This window comes from Chelonoidis abingdonii, chromosome 2 (genome assembly GCF_003597395.2).
Source record: "Chelonoidis abingdonii isolate Lonesome George chromosome 2, CheloAbing_2.0, whole genome shotgun sequence".
Classification (NCBI taxonomy): Eukaryota; Metazoa; Chordata; order Testudines; family Testudinidae; genus Chelonoidis; species Chelonoidis abingdonii.
The window spans coordinates 275,660,712-275,681,342 of record NC_133770.1 but is presented as its reverse complement, the minus strand read 5'-3'; the positions used below and the strand labels follow the sequence as shown (position 1 = coordinate 275,681,342).

The following is a 20,631-nucleotide window of genomic DNA, read 5'->3' as shown; positions in this document are numbered from 1 at the left end:
CCTTATTACTTCTCCCTTTTTATTTCAGAGAAAAAAATCCAATAAAAATATTTGTTTTTAATTCTTTTCAAGTAAAGTGGAAGGAGCTATAGAAGGTCCTGACTCCAGGTTTACTTTTCAACATAGGTACCAATGGCTCCTAAAATCCAAATTTTATGTACTATCTCCAATACTTGGTACTGCTTTGGCCACCAAAACCTAAAGTTAGTGAAATTTTATAAGTTATTGAAATTGATCTTGTAGTTTTTTCACTCAATCATAGAAATACAGGATTGGAAGAGACCTCAGTAGGTCATCTAGTTCAATCCCCTGCACTGAGGCAAGACTAAATATTAGCTAGATCATCCCTGACAGGTCTTTGTCTGAAAAACCTTAAAAACCTCCAGTGACAGAGATTCCACAACCTCCCAAGGTAATTTGTTCTAGTGCTTAACTGTATAGTTAGGAAGTTTTGATAAGAACAGGTTTAAAAATGTTAATATGTTTAAAAAAATTAAAAGTGAATGATACAGAATTTAAGCATAGAAATTTCTGATTATCAGGGAATAATGTACAGATTATCGAGGGTGTGAAGTTCAGTTTAAGATCGGGTGTCCTAAGGAATACATAATCTGCAATATCCCCGATTGGGGATAAAAGGTTGATGGACCAAAGTACAGACATTGAGATATAAGGATATGTTGTTCATATAATGGCTATGTTCAGGTGTGGAGTGTAATGAGGGGATACGATGATCAGGATGGATTTACCCTCATTTGGTGAGATTTAATGTTCAGTGAGTTTATGGTTCCAGTTCATATGGTCCAGTGGAAAAAGTCTCTCGGTCCCTTTCTCGTAGTTGATGCACGATATCTTTCTGGCTCACGCCTCCTGGTACCGTCAGTGGCCAGTGATGTGTTTGATGTAGATATCCCTGGACCATTGGATGGTGTCTGAGATCATGAGGCATCACATGAGCCGTGTGTAGTGTCGACCGATCCTGCAGGTCTACAACACACACTCGTTGCAGTGCTCCGACGATCAGGGCGTCCATCTGCACCTCATAGTCCTTTGCTCTCAGGGTATTGGCCAGCGGAGCATACTTTTCTAGCTTACGAGGTCAGGCTTCATGAAATGCTGGGGTCCTGTTCTCAAAGGAGACTGTGACGTCAACGAGGATGATCTTTTTCTGGGCCTCGGTGATGACCATTTCAGGTCGTAGCTGGTTTCGGTACCAGGCATGGCGCAGTTCACGGCAACCTCCCCCAGGTGCGATTCTGCATGGCATTGTGGCACAGCTGCCAGGCTCTGGAGTGGGGCTAGCAGCTGCACAGGACGTGGGGCAGGGTCTCGTTGGAGTAGCAGCACTTCCTGCAACGCTGGTCTCAGTTCCCATGGTGGACGGCTGTATTGAGCGGGACACAGTTCAGCCGGGCTCGGTGGATGAACCACCAGTTGCTGAAATGGGTGATGCTGCCCCCGATGAGGAAGTGGTTGCTGGCATCCCACTTGCTGGTCAGCACGAAAGCTTTACCCTGGTCCAGTTTACACTTCAGGGTTTCCCCGTACAGTGAGTGGATGACTACCTTCAGGGTCCTCTCCAGCATGCCATGTTGTCGGACCTGATCTGCGGCACCAGGACTCCCAGCTCTTGGTGCTCCTTGCAACACTCCCAGCAGCCACTTCCCCAGGTAATGTGTGGCGTTATGAGCGCGGGACCACAATGAACCGATGTCACGCCCATCCAGTCCGAATTTGCCATCTAGGGAGCCGCTCAGGAAGGTGGTGATGTCTTGGTTGGGAGGAGGCTCTGCCGATCCACTTCTTTGTTATGCCACAGAGAGTGTGTGCCACAATGTTTCTTACCGTGGCGTCAGGACACGTCAGCAGGTGGAAGGCATGGGTGATCATCGCGACGTAGCACAGGTCACCCATGCGAGGGACGCTGGCACAGCCATGCCTGTGGGCGATGTAGACTAGCTCATTGCTGGCTCTCTGGGGAAGGAACAACCACTTCTTCACCAGCTGCTGGACGATCTTGTCTGCCTTGTTGAGGGGTACCTTCGCCATGGCGGATTCCCTCAAGATGAATGAAATGCAGCGGATCAGGAAGGTGTTCAGGGCATTTATCTTCTGCCACAGTGCCAGCAGGGAGACATCGATCTTGGCGGCATCCTGCAAGATCTCCTGGATGGTGTCTTTGGGTGTCTGCCAGAAATGGAAACCCGCCGGCGTGCTGAGGTGCTGGTACCCCTACCCCTCTGCCAGGGCGATGATGGGCTTACCCTGGATCTGGAACATCATCACATGCACCTAGACCCTTTTGCTTCCATCACTGTGGAGAGTTGTGCACTTCTTTGCATTGAAGTGGAGCCCCACAGTCGGCAGCTCGACTGGTGGCATCTAGCATACCTCGGAGACTCTCTGGGTCGTCTGCAGTCAGGACCAGGTCGTCCGCGTAAGCCAGGATGCTCACCCTCTCACTGTGGAGGTTGAAGCCATCGGTGCCATTGGAGATAGCTCGCAGCAATGGCTCCCAGGTGAGGTTAAAGATGATGGGGCTAAGGGGAGAGCCCTGCTTAACTCCACTCCAGATTGGGATCTCGGTGGTCTCCCCTTCGACTGAGCGAATGGTGGTGCTGCCTCATACAGCCCTTGGATCATGGGAAGGAAGTTCTCTGGCATCCTAAACTCCTGGAGCGTGGCAAAAATGTGGTGGTGGGGCATGAACCCAAAGGTGTTAGCCAGATCAAGCCACGCTACCGCACACTGCCTCCACGCCTTTCTGGCCATTTCGATGGCAGTTTGGAGGACGAAGTTGTGTTCATGGCAGCCCTCGCAGGACATGAAGCCTTTCTGGATGAAGCTGATGGCTCCCCCACTCACTGACCACTCCATGATCCTCGATGCCAGGCAGCTGGCATACAGCTTGTACATCGTGGAGCAGAGGGAGATGGGTCTCCAGTTGCTGGGGTCGTCCTGCGCATCCTTCTTGTACACCACCAACATCATGGCCTTCTTCCCGGAGCTGGGAGTCCGGCAGAACCACTTGCACTGGTTGAAGAGTGTGGCGAGGACCAGGCAGCTGGGATCTCACTTTTTCAGGAGGCTGTAGGGGATGCTGTCTTTCCCAGGAGCTGTGTTTTTTGTTTTTGAGAGTCTGGCCATCACTTCCTTGGGCATAAAGTCAGTCTCCAGGACACCTGCTCCATCGACACGGGGCAGGGGGCAGAGGCACTCTGGGCACTGCGTGTCGTTCCAGGCTGTGCGGTCGAATACATCATTGAAGTAGCTGTAGAGATGCTCAGATGGGATCATGCAGTAGGGCGAGGGCCCATCTAGGATCTCCCTCATGGCCTTGGAGCGGTTCACCTGGTACAGCTTTTGGATCCTGGAAGTCACTGCTGGATCATACTGGTGGCTGGCGCCTCTACTTCTGGCTCCCCTGGTGGTGGTGGTGTGGTTTGGAGCAGGTGTGAGCCTGTCTACAAGAAGGTCAAAGCCATCAAAGGAAGCTGCCGCTTGTAGCTCCTCGGTCCAGGCGGTCTGCCACGGTGTGGCAGCCCTCACCATTGGCCACTGTTCCTCAGGGTTCTCAACCTTGTCCAATGCAGGCTTTGAGACTGCTGTGTGGTTGGCCTGCCCTCTCTCTCAAGGGTCTGGATTCCCTTTGGTTGGGTGCTGGGACGGGATCTCTGGCGGGATGCTGGCGTTGCTAGTGATCCAAGAGATGCGGTCCAGTTCAGGGGTTGCTGGGACACCACCAGTCCTTCTATGAGTGGCTGCTGCCTGGGCGGTTGCTGCTGGAGCACGAGATCTCTCGTAGGCAGTGTCCTGCAGAATGGACTTGAGGGCCGTACTGGTCCGTCTGGCGATGTAGGCCTGGTGCTTTGGTGTGGTGGCAGGGCTGGTTCCTCCAGTGACGTCTGGAGTTTGTAAGGCGATCTCGGGAATGGCGCTGGCTCCTCTGGTGGCTGGAGTTCGCAGGGCGGTCTCAGGGGTGGCACTGGTGCCTCTGACTGCTGGAGCTGGCAGGGCAGCCTGAGGCGTGGCGCTGTCTTGTCCAGCGGTTGGAGTTGGCTGGGTCCGAGCAGCGGTGCTGGTTCTTCTGATGATAGGATCTTGAGCAGCTATGCGCAGTGGGGCGCTGATCCTTCTGGGGACGGGCAAATGCTGGACAAGGGGTGAGGAAGCACTGAGTCATCTAAGCATGGAGATCTGCTTGGCGATATGTGAGGGTAAGACAGGCATCTTGCTTGCGAGGTCCTGGGTGATGTTTCTTGAGGCAGCAGGTACCTTATCGATCGCAGCGTCTTGTTCTGCTGGCCTGGTGATGGGGGCTTAGAATGCGTTTTGCCTTTATTTCATTTGACCAAATCTGACTTGTTATGCTTTGACTTATAATCACTTAAAATCTATCTTTTGTAGTTAATAAATTCGTTTGTTTATTCTACCTGAAGCAGTCCATTTGGTTTGAAGCATGTCAGAGACTCCTCTTGGGATAACAAGCCTGGTACATATCAATTTCTTTGATAAATTGACAAACTCACATAAGCTTGCTGTGTCCAGTGGGCATAACTGGAGACTGCAAGATGGAGGTTCCTAGGTTTGTGTCTGAGACCGGAGATATTGGCTAGTGCCATTCGGTTGCACAATCCAAACAGCCACTGGCCAAAAGTGCTCACTCATGTAGCTGGGAGTAGCTTTAATGCCAGAAGCAATGTGTGAACAGCCCAGGAGAGGGGGTTCTCAAAGCAGAGCAGGGTAAGGCTGGCTCCCAGAGTTGAGGATTGGAGTGACCTAGATAACACCAGTGATTCCAGATAACACCAGGGGAACGTCACTGGCTGACAACAAATATTATGTCCCCTCAAAAGGCACAGAGTTCTCATTTACCCACCGCACACTGAATTCAAGTGTCATAGAGGTGTCCAACCAGAGAGGGAGACAACAACAGTGTAGGTCCACACCTCTGATAAAGACGGTAAAAGGCTAGACCTGTTTGGCTGCAAGGTCTATTCCTCCTCCACGTTAATCAGAGTTACCAACCAGGAATTATGGTAAATTTATAGATTTAATTAATGACATTCTGGAGGGAAAAAAAGGAACCATTCAAATCTTTGGTTTCCAAACAACAGCTTATAGCAAGGATAGTATTACAGGCATCCTTGGATACAGTGGACAAAGCAGCAAGATCCACCGCTACTGCTGTAGTCATCCGGGCTTTATGGTTGAACTCCTCAGGGTTCCCCCATGAAATCCAATCCACAGTGGAAGATCTTCCACACAATAGTGAGAAGCTCCTTGCAGCAAAAACTAATGAGGTGTTACACACCATGAAGGACTCCTGGGCGACCGGTCACATGTTGGCATTTATACACCTGCCACAAAACGTAGACAAAACAGGTACCAATCATACCAATGAAACAGATATCAACCTTGCCCACAACAACAACATCGCCCATATGAACAACAAAGGCAGAGACAGAGACCACAAAGATGCAGACTGAGACACCGATGATGGTGGCAATCTTCTTCAAAATAGAAAATCTGAAAGATTAGCTGAGGGTCTGAACAACTTCCCACTTATTACAGTGATAATGACACTATCCATACATCTTTTCGGAGACTGACTTTTCCCCTTCTACCGAAGGTGGTATTCCATCACCATGGACAGATGGGCCCTAGAAATCATCAGTATTGGCTATTCCATCCCATTTGTCTCTATACTTCCTCCCCAACACCGCTCCCTGTGCCTCTTCAGTACCTACTGCGTCAAGAGGTAAATCATCTGACACAACTAGATGCAGTGGAAGAAGTTCACACTGAACACAGAGGGAAGGGTTTCTACTCCCATTACTTCTGAACCCAGAAGAAAAACGGGGGATGGTGACCCACCTTGGATCTCAGAAAACTAAAAAAGTTTGCCAGAAGACAAAGGTTCAGGATGGTCACATTAATAACAATAATACCAGCACTGGAACAGGGGGACTGGTTTTCAGCCCTCGACTTACAAGATGCTTATTTTCGTATTACCACACAGCCTGTCCACAGGAGGTTCCTCAGATTCACAACTGGAACAGACTGCTACCACTACAAAGTCGTACCTTTCAGTCTATCCATGGCACCTTTAGTCTGCTCCAAAATCCTTACAGTAGTAGTGGCACACCTAAGGAAACAAGGAATCATAATATTCCCTTACCTAGATGACTGCCTACTGAAAGCCCATTCTTGAGAGGCCATCCGGATCACTCGACAGACGATTTCTTCCTTTCCATACCTGGGTATATAAATATGAGAGAAAAAAGTGAATCTTACACTCTATTCAACAACTGGAATTCATTGGGGCTTACCTCGATTCAGTGGAAGCCAAAGTGTCACTACCAACAAGCAGGTTCCACTTAGTGAACAATCTTATAGTTGTGGTAAGAAACAATCCACATGTAACAGCCTGCAATTGCCTTCAACTTTTAGGCCACATGGCCGTAAGCAGATTTGTGGTAAACATTTGTGCCTGCACATGCGCCATGTGCAGGGCTGGTTAACAACTGTCTACAGGCTGCACAAACACGGCTTAAACAGACGACTCACAATACCACCCATAGTCAAGGAGTCGCTAATGTGGTGGACACAACCCAGCAATGTATGTTCAGGGATTCCATTCACATGGGATCACTGATACTCACCACAGACACTTCCCTCATAGGATGAGGAGCACACATGCAACGGCCCATGATTCAGGGACAGTGGTCCCCCGAAGAAATAGCATGCACATAAATCTGTTAGAACTCCGGGCAATTCGCAATACTTGCTTCCACTTTCTCGTCTGTGCTAAAGAACCAAAACGTTCAAGTAATGACCAACAACATTGCTTGCATATTCTATATAAACAGACAGGGAGGAGTTTGATCACACTCATTATCCACCGAAGCCATGAAACTTTGGACCTGGTGCATCGGACATAGTATCAACATTTTGGCCTCCTATTTGCCAGGATCCAAGAACACCACTGCATGCACACTCAGCAGACAATTTCATTACAATCATGAATGGGAGATGAATGATGTGATATTACAAAACATTCCAACAATGGGGCCAGCCGGACATAGATCTCTTTGTGATAGATCGAAACAACAAATGCCTGCAATTCTGCGCCAGAGCAGGACTGGGACCTCGACTGATGAGTGATGCATTTCTACTAAAATGGCAAGCCCCTCTCCTATATGCATTATCACTCATACCAATATTAATGAGAGTGATACACAAAGTAAGAACTGACAAAGCCAGGATCATCCTGATAGCTTAAACTTGGCCCAGGCAGATGTGGTATCCTTACCTAACATGGATGGCAGTATGTGCTCCAATCACTCTATCACTGCAGATGGACCTTCTATCACAAGACGCAGGATGGATTCACCACCCAAATGCGGAGATGCTCTACCTGAAAGCCTGGTTCCTCCATGGTTCATTCATGATGAACTAGCCTGCTTGGAACAGGTCAAGCATAGCCTACTAAACTGTAGAAGGTCTACTACTCGTAAAACTTACCTGCAGAAGTGGAAGTGATTCACTACATGATGCACTGACAAACAAGTCAGTACGGTCTTCACACCTCTGCCTTTCATACTAAAAAAATCAAGACCATCTCTTAGTTTGACTAAAGTATACATACGCACACGCCCAGGCTGCCACTGGACCTAAATTTGGTTTTAAAATACCTTTCTAGACTATTATTTGAATCCCTGATAATTTGCTGTTTACTACACCTATCCAAGAAACTCACATTCTTAATAGTAATCACATCAGCCAGACGTGTGGATAAGACAGCAGCACTCATGGCATATACCATATTTTTTAAGGACAAGATTACTATGAGGACACATCCAAAATATGTGCCCCAAATTTCTTCATCTTTTCACATTAATCAACCTATACACCTTTCTGCATTCTTCCCCAGACCACATGAGAATGCACAGGAAGCTACACTACACCCCTTAGACATTAGACAGGCTCTGACATTTTACCTCAATAGAACCAAACGTTTTAGAAAATCCCCAAAACTATTCATATCAAGTGCAGAACAATCCAAAGAAGACACTATATCAGCGCAGAGACTATCAAAATGGATTTCGGGTTGTATTCAGGTAGGCTATATAACTGGCATACAACTCCCACTAGAATGCATTCTAGTAGATCAATGGCTTCATCCATACACTTTCTTAATGTCCCACTCACAGATATATGCACAGCTGCCATCTGGGCCTCTGAGCACATGTTTACAAGACACTATGCAATTACAGAGGGCCCAGAATCAGATGCATGGGTAGGTCTAATGGTGCTATCCTCTATCAACCAACCAACTCCGAAGCCCCTTCCATCCTCATGAGGGCACTGCTCTATAGTGGCTCTCTGGAAGTTGAGCACCTACAGGACATCATTAGAAGAAGAAGAGGAGGTTACTCACCTTGTGAAGTAACTGAGGTTCTTTGAGGTGTGTGTCCCCAGGGGTGCTCCACTATTCACCCTCCTCCCATCTATTTTGGAGTCTGTAAAAGTACAGTAGAGAAGGAACTGAGTATGGGTTGCACGCACACTAGATGAGGTGCCAATGGGGCGTGACACAGGCATTGTGCATGCATGACCCACACGGGCACTGCTGCTGAAACTCTCCCAGCGAAGGTGCAGAGATGCACCAACACCTGAAGTGGAGCATGCACAGGGACACACATCTTGAAGAACCTCAGTTACTGCACAAGAAGAATAACCTTCTCTTTTTATTTATTTAAAACAAACAATAAAGTTGACAAAAAATTAATGTTTCCACTTTTGAATCTGATGAGAACAACATCCTGATAGCACGGGTCTTTTGGAGCAGAATTATTGGTATTACTATAGAGTATAAATTGTCATTGACCAGGTATTCTAGAATTTTAAATAAGTAGAAGGAAAGTTAGTCTTTTGTTTTTGCATAAAGTTCTTTCCAAAGTCTACTAAAATACAGGAAACTACATCTAATATTTCAACCTGTTCTATGGAGGACACTGATCCCCCTCACATTCGTATCACTTCCTACAATATCATACCTCACACTGTACCACTATACTCCTTTATGTAGGCTTCACATAAATCTAGCCTGTGAGGGTTTGTCTACATTAGAATAAAAGACCCATGGCATGGCTGCAAGCTCAGCTAACTCAGGCATGCAGGGCTCAGGATATGGGGCTAAAAATTGCTGTGTAGATGTTTGGTCTGAGCCAGAACCAAAATACAAATTTGCCTAGGGTGCCATTTTCCCTAAGGCCAACCCTGACTAGGCCGACTTTAAGGGTGGATGAGTGCCCAGGGTTCCATGGTCAGGGGGCGCTGTGATCAAGAGGGTGTTGCTGGAGGGTGCCCTGGCAGTCACCAGGAAGTTGACTGTGCGGTGAGGAGGGAATCTGCCATTGTGCTCCCCCACTATCAGCAGTTACTAGTTGCCTATGGTTGTCCCACATCCCTTGCCCCCAGAACATATCCTGTTGGGAAATCCTCAGCACCAAACCCTCATTTTCCTCCAGTCCTGCCTGTTGGTGGATCCCAGTGCAACCCCTTAGCCTCTGATTCAGCCCTTGTCTTATGCAATCACCTGTCCTAGAGAGAAATGTGTTCCAACAGCTGTTAGCGCTGGGACACGTGGCTGGTTTTGTATGCAGACCTATGTCAGTTGAGGAGTGACGTTTTTCCATCCAGACTCAGCCCCTAGTGTGGACGCCGCTAGCCCAACACGAAGGTGCTCACGCTGCTCCAGCACAGCTCCTTGCCCTAAGTGTAGCCACGCCTGCAATCCCCACGCCTCTGACGTGGTACAACCACCCGTGTAGACGCGGCCTAGCAGCCACTCTCACACTAACGCGTTCAGAGCTGCCACGCGCGCACCACTTTTCTGCATTTGTGTGTCACGCGGAAACAGACGTGACCAGTGATCACTGATGCGCACGCGCAGCTTTCTCCGACGCCCCCCGCCCGTGAGTTTTTTCTACGCACGCGCAGTGTGTCCCGGGACTCAGAGTATTATCTGCGCATGCGTCAGGCGGGAACCCTCCACTCTACCTCGGCCCTTTTTGACCTTCCCTTAGTTTCCATCCGGAAGTCATTCGCAACCCACCTCCGGGCCCTTAGCCACGCTTCCGGTGTTCCATTTTTCTCTTTCCGGCCGGCGTGGGGGAAGCGTCTCTCAACATGGCGTCTCGCAAGGAAAGCACGGTGGCCGCTAGCACCGGCTCCTCCGCAACCGCTAGCAAAGCCAGGGGCAAGGCGGCCCCGGGGGACTCGGCCGTCAAGCAGGTGCAGATCGACGGGCTGGTGAGTGAGCGGAGCGGAGCGGAGGGTCTGTGCGGCCGCCTGACCAGGCCGCCTGTCTCACACACCCTGCAACTTCTTTTTGGGTTAGAACCCCCAATTTGAGAAACGCTGGTCTTCCTAATGAATCTATATAGGATAGGGTAAAAGTACACAAAAGACCAGATTTCATGGAGGGAGACCAGATTTCATAGTCCATGATGCATTTTTCATGGCTGTTAAATTTGGTAGGGCCCTAGGTATTGGGAATGGAATCTGTGGCGACCCGCAACCAGGGTCTCGCCCCTGTTTATTGCCTGCACCTTCTAGTGCCCTAGCATACTAAAGGTACCAATAAAACAGAATCACAGGATTCAAAAGAACCTCCAGAGGTCTTCTAGTCCAGTCCCTTCCACTCATGGAAGGACTAAATATTATCTAGATTATCCTTAACAGGTGATTATGAAAAATGCTTTTAAAAATTTCCAGAGATTCCATAACCTCCCTAGGCAATTTTTCTAGTGCTTCACTACCCTGACAGCTAAGAAGTTTTTCCTAATGTCCTACCTAAACCACCCTTGCTACAATTTAAGTCCGTTGCTTCTTGTCCTATCCTTGGATGTTAATGAGAAACTTTTTTCTCCCTTCTCCTTATAACAGTCCTTTATGTATTTGAAACTGTTATCATGTCCCCTTTCAGCCTTCTCTTCTCCACACTAAGCCAATCCAGTTTTTTAAATCTTCACTTATAGGTCATGTTGTTTAGACCTTAAATATTTTTTGTTGCTCTTCTATGCATTTTCTCCAATTTGTCCATATCTTTTGTGAAATGTGGTGCTCAGAACTTGAAACAGTACTCCAGTTGAGACCTAATCAATATGGAGTAGAGCCAGAAGAATTACTTCTCGTGTCTTGCTTACAACACTCTTGCTAGTACATCTCAGAATGATGTTTGGTTTTTTTTGCAACAGTGTTACACTATTGACTCATATTTAGCTTATGGTCCACTATGACCCCCAGATCGCTTTCTCTGGTACTCCTTCCCAGGCAGTCATTTCCAATGTTGTACGTGTGCAACTGATTGTTCATTCCTAAGTGGAGTACTTTGCATTTGTCTTTATTGAATTCATCTTTTTTACTTCAGACCATTTCTCCAGTTTGTCCAAATCATTTTGAATTTTAATCCTATCCTCCAAAACACTTGCAACATCTCCTAGCTTGATATCGTTTGCAAACTTTACAAGTGTACTTTCTATGCCATTATCTAAATCATTGATGAAGATATAGATCAGAATCGGACCCAGAACTGATTCTTGCAGGACTCCACTTGATATGCCCTTCCAATTTAACTGTGATACACTGACAACTACTCTCTGGGAACGGTTTTCCAATTCCTTTATGCATCCACCTTTTTGTAGCTCCATCTAGATTGTATTTTCCTAATTTGTTTATGAGAAGGTCATGGAAGATAGTACCAAAGCCTTACTAAAGTCAAAATATACTGCATCTACCCCTTCCCCCTTATCCACAAGTCTTGTTATCCTGTCAAAGAAAGCTGTTGGGTTACTTTGACACTATTTGTTCATGACAAATTCGTGCTGACTGTTACTTATCACATTATCTTCTAGATGTTCACAAATTGCCTAATTATTTGCTCCAGTATCCTTCTGGTACTGTAATTAAGATGACTAGTCTGTAATTCCCTGGCTTGTCTTTATTTCACCTTTTGTAGATTGGCACTATATTTGCCCTTTTCCAGTCCCCTGAAATCTCTCCCATCTTCCATGACTTTTTGAAGATGATCGCTAATGGCTCAGATATCTCCTCAGTCAGCTTCTTGAGTATTCTAGGATGTATTTCAACAGGCTCTGGTAACTTGAAGGCATCTAACGTCTCTAAGTCATTTTTAACTTGTTCTTTCCTTATATTTTAGTCTCTGATCCTACCTCATTTTTACTGGCATTCACTATGTTAGATGTCCAATCACTACTAATCTTTAACTTGTAAGAAATGGAATGGGTTGAATTTCTCTTTCATCAATAATGTTTTGTGGCATTTTAGTTATAGATGTTTGTATCTACCATAGTATTGATGTTAAATCAATATACATGTAACTGTGGGTAATTAGTTACTCCTGGGGGAATTCTGCACCACTATGCAATGCAGAATTTTTTAGAAATTGATCTTGTGCATGGAGAATTTCCTTTCCCCCCACAAAAATGGACTCAGAGCTGTTGGCCGCCGCTAGGGGCTGCTGGACCTGGGAGAGCCCAGCTCACAAATAGAAGACAAGACAGGGGAGAGAACTGGAAGGTTCCCAGCAGCTGCATTTTCCAGCACACCCTGAAGGAAGGAAGTGGTGGTGTGCAGGAAACTCTGTGCAAGCCTGGGACTCAGCATTGGACTGTTTCTCTCTCTGGATCCCTGGGCTCAGGGGTAAAGGGTGTTAGTGTCTGGGCTGGGGGAGGGTGCAGCAGGGCTCTGGTGGCATGGGAGTCTGAGTTTCTGGGCTGGGGGGCCCTGCAGCTGGCCTCTGGGAAGGGAGGGATGTGAATGTCTGGGCTGAGGGGGAGCATGGCTGAGCTCTGAGAGGGAGGGGGTGTGAGTGTCTGGATCAGAAAGAGCCCCATGGATAGGCTCTAGGGGGAGGGTGTGGCTGGGGTGGGCATGGCTGAGGGGTGGCAGTGAAACAGGAACTGGGTTATCATAGGGGTTTCTTTAACTCTACTTCTGCGGGAATTTTTGTGTGTGTCTGTATTGTTCCAGACATACTTGCTGACAAGTTTTTTGAAATAAATTACCAAAATAATTGAAACTGACATGATTATGTAGTGTAATTTTGATAAAATTGGCAAAATTTTAAAATATTATGCACTAACTTTTAATTTTTTGGCACAGAATTCTCCCAGGAATAAAATTTGTCTGGAATAAAGGGTAAATGTGGGTCTCATGCAGAGGCCAACCTCTGACAAAGGAGCCTGAGATAGGTCTTTGAATGAGGTCTGTAAAGCTCTAATCCTGATTCTGTTGCTGGCTCTGTGTCTTTAGGTATGTCAATCGACCTTTCTCCATTTCACCACCTGTGTCACTGGTTAAATTAAACTTCCTAAGGATGAAAAGTATCATTTTCTTCTTAGTATTATGTAATCTGGCATTGCTAATTGCTTTCTTGTGTGCTTTTACTCTGGTCTGTTCATCACTGAAGTACTCTATGCTCTGTTCAAGTGGGATGGGGCAGCTCTGGCCAAGTAATGACAGGTAAGATCATAGTAAACTTTAAAAACCTCTACAATGCAGAAATCCCATCCTGGCATGTTTTAGTCAGGGGTATTTTTAATAAAAGCTATGGACCAAACAAGGGCAGTAAACAAAAATTCATTGCCTGTGATCTGTGCATGACTTATACTATATATCCCGACTAAAACTTTGTGTGTGTGGTTGGCCATGGAGGGTGCCATGGGGGCTACAGATGCTGGGGAGGAGGGGTCGTGGCCTGGGGGGGCGGGAGAGGGCATCACAGATGCTTGTGGTGGGTTGCAGCCCAGGGAGCCCAGGGCTGGGGCAGGTTCCCTACCCGGCTCCTGGGAAGCGGCAGCCCTAGCTCCACATTCTACCTCTGCTCTGCCCCGAGCCCTGGTTCTGCAGCTCCCATTGGCTGGGAATTGTGGCCAATGGGAGCTGCAGAGGAGGGGGGTGCCTGCAGGTGGGGAAGCATATAAAGCTAGGAACTGAGTTCCTGTTGCCCTTCCGGGGAGGGCCTTCCTCCTCCCAGGTAAGCACTGCTCAGCACTAACACCCCCGCCCCCCCCCCACACACACTCAAACTCCTGCTGCTGAGGGATGGGGGGTGGGGAAGGGCGACCTGAGGCCAGGTCTACACGACGCGCGAAAATCGATTTTAGATACGCAATTTCAGCTACGAGAATAGCGTAGCTGAAATCGATTATCTAAAATCGATCTACTCACCCGTCTTCACCGCGTGGGATCGATGTGCGCGGCTCGCCATGTCGATTCCAGAACTCCGTTGGTTTTGGTGGATTTCCGGAATCGAATGTAAGCGCGTCAGGATCGATATATCACGTCTAGATGAGACGCGATAATATCGATCCCCGAGCAAATCGATTGTAACGCGCGATATGGCGCGTCGTATAGACGTGGCCTGAGACTGCCCAGCAGTGGCCGGTGCACCTGGCCATGGGGCTGCCTGAGCTGCAGAAGTCATGGAGGTCATGGAAAGTCACAAACACGGAGCCTTAATTATAACTTCTCATTACTGTTCCAGAATAACAAAGTGTAATGAGTGACTGGGTGAAGGGAGGTAAATCTGCCCATTAAAAGTGACAGGTTTCAGAGTGGTAGTCATGTTAGTCTATCAGCAAAAAGAACTGAGGAGTACTTATGGCACCTTAAAGACTGTTGGGCAAAATGAGTTTTAGCCACAAAGCTTATGCCCAAATAAATTTGTTAGTCTCTAAAGTACCACAAGTGCTCCTCATTAAAATGGTGTTTTGATTCTTGTGCTTGAAAGACACTCCACGAAATGTGAAAGGAGTGTAAACCATTGCAGTATTACTCTTCTTGTCTCTGCAGACATCTTGCAGTGTTGATGGGGCTAGTAATAGCTTTCTTAAACGGCAGAAGTGTGAAAACTGAGGAGAGTCAGGCAAATATCATGCTGCCACTGCTTGGGAAAACTGAGAGCAACAGCAAGAGGCAGCTACTTGAGCTGTTTCTGGAGAGAAGAGTCCTGGAATTCCCGCTAGCTCAGGGGTTCTCAAACTGGGGGTTGTGAGCTGCCAACCTCCACCTCAAACTCGGCTTGCATCCAAAAATTTATAATGGTGTTAAATGTATGAAAATGTGTTTTTGTTTTGTGTTTTTTTAATTTATGGGGGGGGGGGGGGTGGTTGTACGCAGAGGCTTGCTGTGTGAAAGGGGTCACCAGTACAAAAGTTTGAGAACCACTGCACTAGATCCTGAGATCTTGGAAAGATCCATGGCATCTTTATCTATAGCAGTGGTTCTCAGAGTTTTGTACTGGGGACCGATTTCACATAGTAAGCCTCTGAGTGAACCTTACCCCCCGCACCTTAAATATATATAAAAAAGTGTTTTTAATTTATTACACCATTATAAATGCTGGAGGCAAATCAGAGTTTGGGATGGAGGCTGACAACTCGTGACCTCTCATGTAATAACCTCACGATCCCCTAAGGGATCTCAATCCCCAGATGGAGAACCCCATGTCTGTAGTAACATGAGAATTCTCCCTATTGGGTCAGATGCTTAAGAGGAAGTGTGAGAACCTTGCAGTAGGAAAATACGGGATAATCTGCCCCTTATGATGATGATTGTTGTTTGTATTATTGTAGCATTTAGGAGTCCCAGTCCTGGATCAGGACCTGTTTATGTTAGGTCACATCCTGAACTCAGACAGGTTGAGCTCTGAAGCAAGAGGTCAAATGCCTCCAGAAATACCCCATCAGGAAGTTTTGTTATAATTATGACAGATACGGATATCAAAAACATTCAGAGAAATAGCCAACCCTGTTTTGAGTGTTGCTGAATTCCTGGTCTCAGAGGAGTCAGGACACAAGAATGAAAGTTACTACCAAAAAAAAGAAATATCTCTTCTAGAATCACTTTATGCAATGTTACAAAAGCCTTCCATTATAGTCTTTCATTCTGTTTGAGTCTTTGTTACTCTCTCCTAAGCATTTGTTGTATTTTGTCTTTCTCCTTTTATAACATTTCTGATGTTCTGAACAGAATGAAGCTTGCTAGAATCTTTCACTGGGGCAAAGTAACTTGGAGATCAGGGGACTGATTCTGTATAGTGCGGATATTTATTTGATATTGGGGGAGAGGGCATCAGGGAGTCAGAACTTCCTCTTTCTCAGACTGCAGCTTCCCTAGTCCAAGTGTAAATCAGAGCAACCACATATTTGCTTCAGAATATGTTCCTGCCCTATGAGTTCACAATTTAATAAATATTAAATAAGAATAACCTTTGGAAAGTGTGCATACTGTTTGTGTAACAAATATTCATACATGAAGAAGGGAAACATCAAGTTCTCTCTTTTTGTTAATATTTGTTTGATATGGTTACATCACTACCTGCACCTCTATCCATTTTCTGGTCTCTGAGTGCACCTCTTCAGACCTCATGTCTTTGCTTATCATGGGGCGGAAATCTGCAGTTCACCCACTCTTACACTGGGCACTAGGCTACAGTACCATGTGTGCGATCTGTGCTTACCTAGCAGGTCTGACTGAGTTTGGCATCTGTTGTTCTTCCCTTCAGAAGTCTGTGACCAGTGGTTTTTATATAATGACCAAACAGCATTTTAAAAACAAAGTATTGTTTATTTTGCAGTAGGAACAAAGATTTTAGAGAGGATTTAAAAACAGCATGTCTATCTTGCCATCAGGGATGGTAAGCCCTTTGGCAACCTAATTTCTTCAGACACTGGAACAACTGCTTGTGTCTCAGCGTTGGTCATTGGAATAACTCCTCTGAACAACTACCTTCCTCTCCTATGAGGGACACTTTCTTTTTCAACAGCCAGAGTTCCTGTGACATTCTGTGTTCCTGGGCTTTGGTCCTTCTGGACAAAATTAGTTGTGCAGTTGGCTGGAGAGGAGGGAAAATCTTCAAAGCTAATGGTTTGGCCTTTGTCCCTTAACTCTCAAGTGTCTGCTGCAGGGTGATTGATCTTGAGGTATTTAATTTCTTCTTAGTGGTTTGTTTCTTACAGCCCACTATGAAACTAATCCATACAGTAAACGTCCCAATAACCAGGCCAACATACAATATTCATAAATTACTGTAGAGCAGCTCCAGAGTTGCTACCTCAATACTATTTCAATTTTTTTTTTATTTTACTTGAATTTCAGTGGTTTATTTTAAATCGTGTTGTATTTTGGATTTTATAGTGGCTTCCATTCAAGGATTTTAAGTCCTTTGTAGGCATTTATGAATAAATCCTCAGGACTTCACTGAAAGGTAGGTGGTATTTTTAGCTTAGGTTGCAAGCTCACAGGGACAAGCACTATCCTTTTTTTGCTTTATGTAGTGTCTAGTACTATGGGGCCTGACCTCTATATACTACTGTAATATAAATAATTATTAATAGTAATTTCCCTTTTACAAATGAGAGACCTGAGGTACAAAGACAGCTTTCCCGATGTTCACAGATGTAGAAATGATCTAGAAATAGGACTTATATTTGACTACCTATATTTTAACAAAATAACTATAATTCTATGTTCAACTTTTTTGCCTTCAGAGGTGTTCCATCCAGAATACTACTGGGTATAACCATCAAGTTTTACTTTTTCCTACTTTGGGAGTAGGAAGAAAAACATTCATTATTCTTTAACTCAATATGCAGTTCAATTTGAAAACTAGAGAGCCATAGTAAGATTAAAAACACTGAAAATTATAAATAAACTGGCATTTTAAAGTTTTTAGACTGAGCTATTATCATTGATCGAATTCTGAAGGCCTAATATGATCATACTTTTGATTAACAACATATGAAAGTTGGAAATCTTGAACAAATAATTGTATATATGCAAAAAGGTGTCTCTCCCACCCTCTTTAAATGTAAAAATACAAGTTCAGTTTACATATTTGGCATTAATCATCTGGTAATCCACGAGTTTTGATGCAAAAAGTATTCCTTTCTCACTGTGTTGAATTGATTTGTAAATTGGGCATTCTGAGAGAGTCTCTAGCTGACAAAGTTCCAGCTGCTGGGGTTGCATTATAACTACACTGACTTGTACAAATACTTGATTTAAATGTTTTATAAAATCAGTTCATCTGTTTGACTAAAGCAGTTTTAATAGTTGTGCTTTTCAAGAGGTAAAAGGCATTTGGACTTTAGTTCTATTCTTCACACCATGTAGATGACTTTTGGATACACAGTGTACCTTCATTTTGTATAATGTCTTTGGTATTATTGTGTTATTTTAATCCAGTGCCAGGGAAAGATTTGGCTGAATCAATGAAGAGTTGTTTGATTGGGGATTGGTCCTGCTTTGAGCAGGGGTTTGGACTAAATGACCTCCTGAGGTCGCTTCCAACTCTGATATTCTGTGATTTAAGGGGCCCTAAGTTGAAGAAGAGGGAAACTGAGGCAGTGCGCCTGCAGATCGACCTCCGGCTGGGGGAGTGCTCAGGAGATGACCAGTCCACTTACAGTTATCAAAAACACACTTAAAGTGCTGTCTCACTTTTCTTCCAATATAGAGGTGAAATTTTTAAGTAGTTTTACATAGAATCATAAAATATCAGGGTTGGAAGGGACCTCACAAGATCATCTAGTTTACCCCCCTGCTTGAAGCAGGGCAAATTCCCAGACACTTTTTAAAAAAAAAACAAAAAAAAAAAACCCAGTTCCCTACATGGCCCCCTCAAAGATTGAACTCACAACCCTGGGTTTAGCAGGCCAGTGCTTAAACCACTGAGCTATCCCTCTGTCCCACCCATGTTCCTTTTGGTAGCCTGAGAAAAAAGATACTTTGGTCCCTTAAAATATGTGCAGACTACTTATGATAAACAATCTGCTTCACCTTGCATTTAATTGTGATGCTTGGGGTACCTTTCCCAGACCTGAAGAATAGCTCAATGTGGCTCTAAAGTGTCTCTCTCTCACCAGCAGGAGTTGGTCCAGTGCAAGATATTATCTCACCACCGTGCCCCTCTAATAGCAAAAACTGGGCGTTTACTTCTGGAATACTGCAATATAGTTTTTTTTAGTAGTATTCTTTTAATTTTCTGTTTGCCTGCAGTATTTCCATACACCCCCACTCCCTTGAAATCCATGAATATAATTAAAGGAGATTTTGGTCCTTAGAGCTGAGAAACTGACTTCTTTTTAAATCAGTATAGGTAGCTTCAGAGTGGAAAATAGTTGCTACTACTGGGTATTGATCTATACCAGTTATTTCATGAAGACTACTTTCAATATGACCAGTCTTTAAGTGACTGTGCAATTCTTTTCAAAGGATCACTTTCAACACTGTCTTGGTATTTCTACCTCTTAAAACCAGGAGATGGAGGTGTACTTTCCTCTCCCACACTGCCTACACTCATGGATTTGGATGATACTTTTTTTTTTTACCTTTATGTCACACTTCCTATTTTTAATCAGTTCTGTAGTCATTGACATTTGATAGAATGTGTTTTATTGTGTAACCTTAATTCTGGCATTTGATAATTTTTCTGAATGTTTGACTAGACACACTTATCTTTTGTTTAGTATAATAGTTTTGCAATTTATATGGGGCCTGATCCTGTAAACACTTACACACTTGTGTAATTTTATTGGTTTGTGAAAATGTTAGTTTTCCCCAGCTGAGAGACTTAGCGCAACCTCCAAAGTTCTACTATGTTCACTTGCTTTCATACAATTAGTAAAATAAAAATCTTTATTAAACAATAAAGAGCCTCCTGTGCACACTTCTGCAATTCTTTGATGCTCAACACTAATGGCATTTCCAATAACCAATTTAAAACATCAGAGGGGTAGCCGTGTTAGTCTAGATCCATAAAAGCAGCAGAGAATCCTGTGGCACCTTATAGACTAACAGACATATTGGAGCATGAGCTTTCGTGGGTGAATACCCACTTTGTCAGATGCATCTGACGAAGTGGGTATTCACCCACCAAAGCCCGTGCTCCAATATGTCTGTTAGTCTATAAGGTGCCACAGGACTCTTTGCTGCTTTTACAATTTAAAACACAGCACTATAAAGCACATAGATGCAAGAGGTCATATCCCTGAAGAAGAGAAACACATTCTAGAAATATCTCTGTACTCTGAAGTAAATTAAGAAGGCTCTGTTAAATCCACTCTGTTTCCTGTTATTTTTAATGGTAGGAAATGAAATGTGATTAGGAAACTGAAGCATTAGCATACCAGATTACTTGTTATGGAATTGATCCTTCAAACACTGCAGTAAGACTATTTGCATTGAGCAAAGGCATGATGGTGGCAAATATTCATTATTCTTTTGAAAGGGTCTTTTGTATTGGGTCTTTTGACCCAGTGTAATACAAAGCAGAAGTTGCTCAAATATCCCGAAATGCAGTAGTGTGATCAGGTGAAACAGTGGATCATATACATAGATAGAAGAATATAAATGAGCATATCATGCAAATAACATGTTTGCTTAGATTTCATTTCTACTCTATGGTAAGCACAACTGAGACTGACTTTTTATGGTCCTGTGCCATTGATAGTACTTCTAAAATCCTCACTGGATCAGGAACAGGCACAAACAAGCTGGGATCTTTTTAAATCAGACATCGAGACTAATGCCAGG

The 20,631-nt window shown here is 44.9% G+C and overlaps 1 protein-coding gene and 1 long non-coding RNA gene across 2 annotated transcripts in view; one reads left to right on the top strand and one right to left on the bottom strand.

The window, feature by feature from the left end:
• Positions 1 to 465: 465 nt before the first annotated feature.
• On the bottom strand, positions 466 to 6,265 carry LOC142046406 (uncharacterized). The gene is made up of 2 exons (XR_012655388.1): positions 6,182 to 6,265; positions 466 to 5,360 (listed from the first exon to the last, which is right to left on the bottom strand). It is a non-coding gene; the product is annotated as an uncharacterized LOC142046406 (long non-coding RNA).
• Positions 6,266 to 10,159: 3,894 nt separating this feature from the next.
• Positions 10,160 to 20,631, top strand: part of EIF3H (eukaryotic translation initiation factor 3 subunit H) — a 124,713-nt gene continuing 114,241 nt past the window's right edge. Inside the window, exon 1 of the mRNA XM_032765276.2 lies at positions 10,160 to 10,320. Within this exon, the coding sequence (XP_032621167.1) occupies positions 10,198 to 10,320 (123 nt within the window). The 5' untranslated portion in view covers positions 10,160 to 10,197. The remainder of the gene's footprint in view (positions 10,321 to 20,631) is intronic.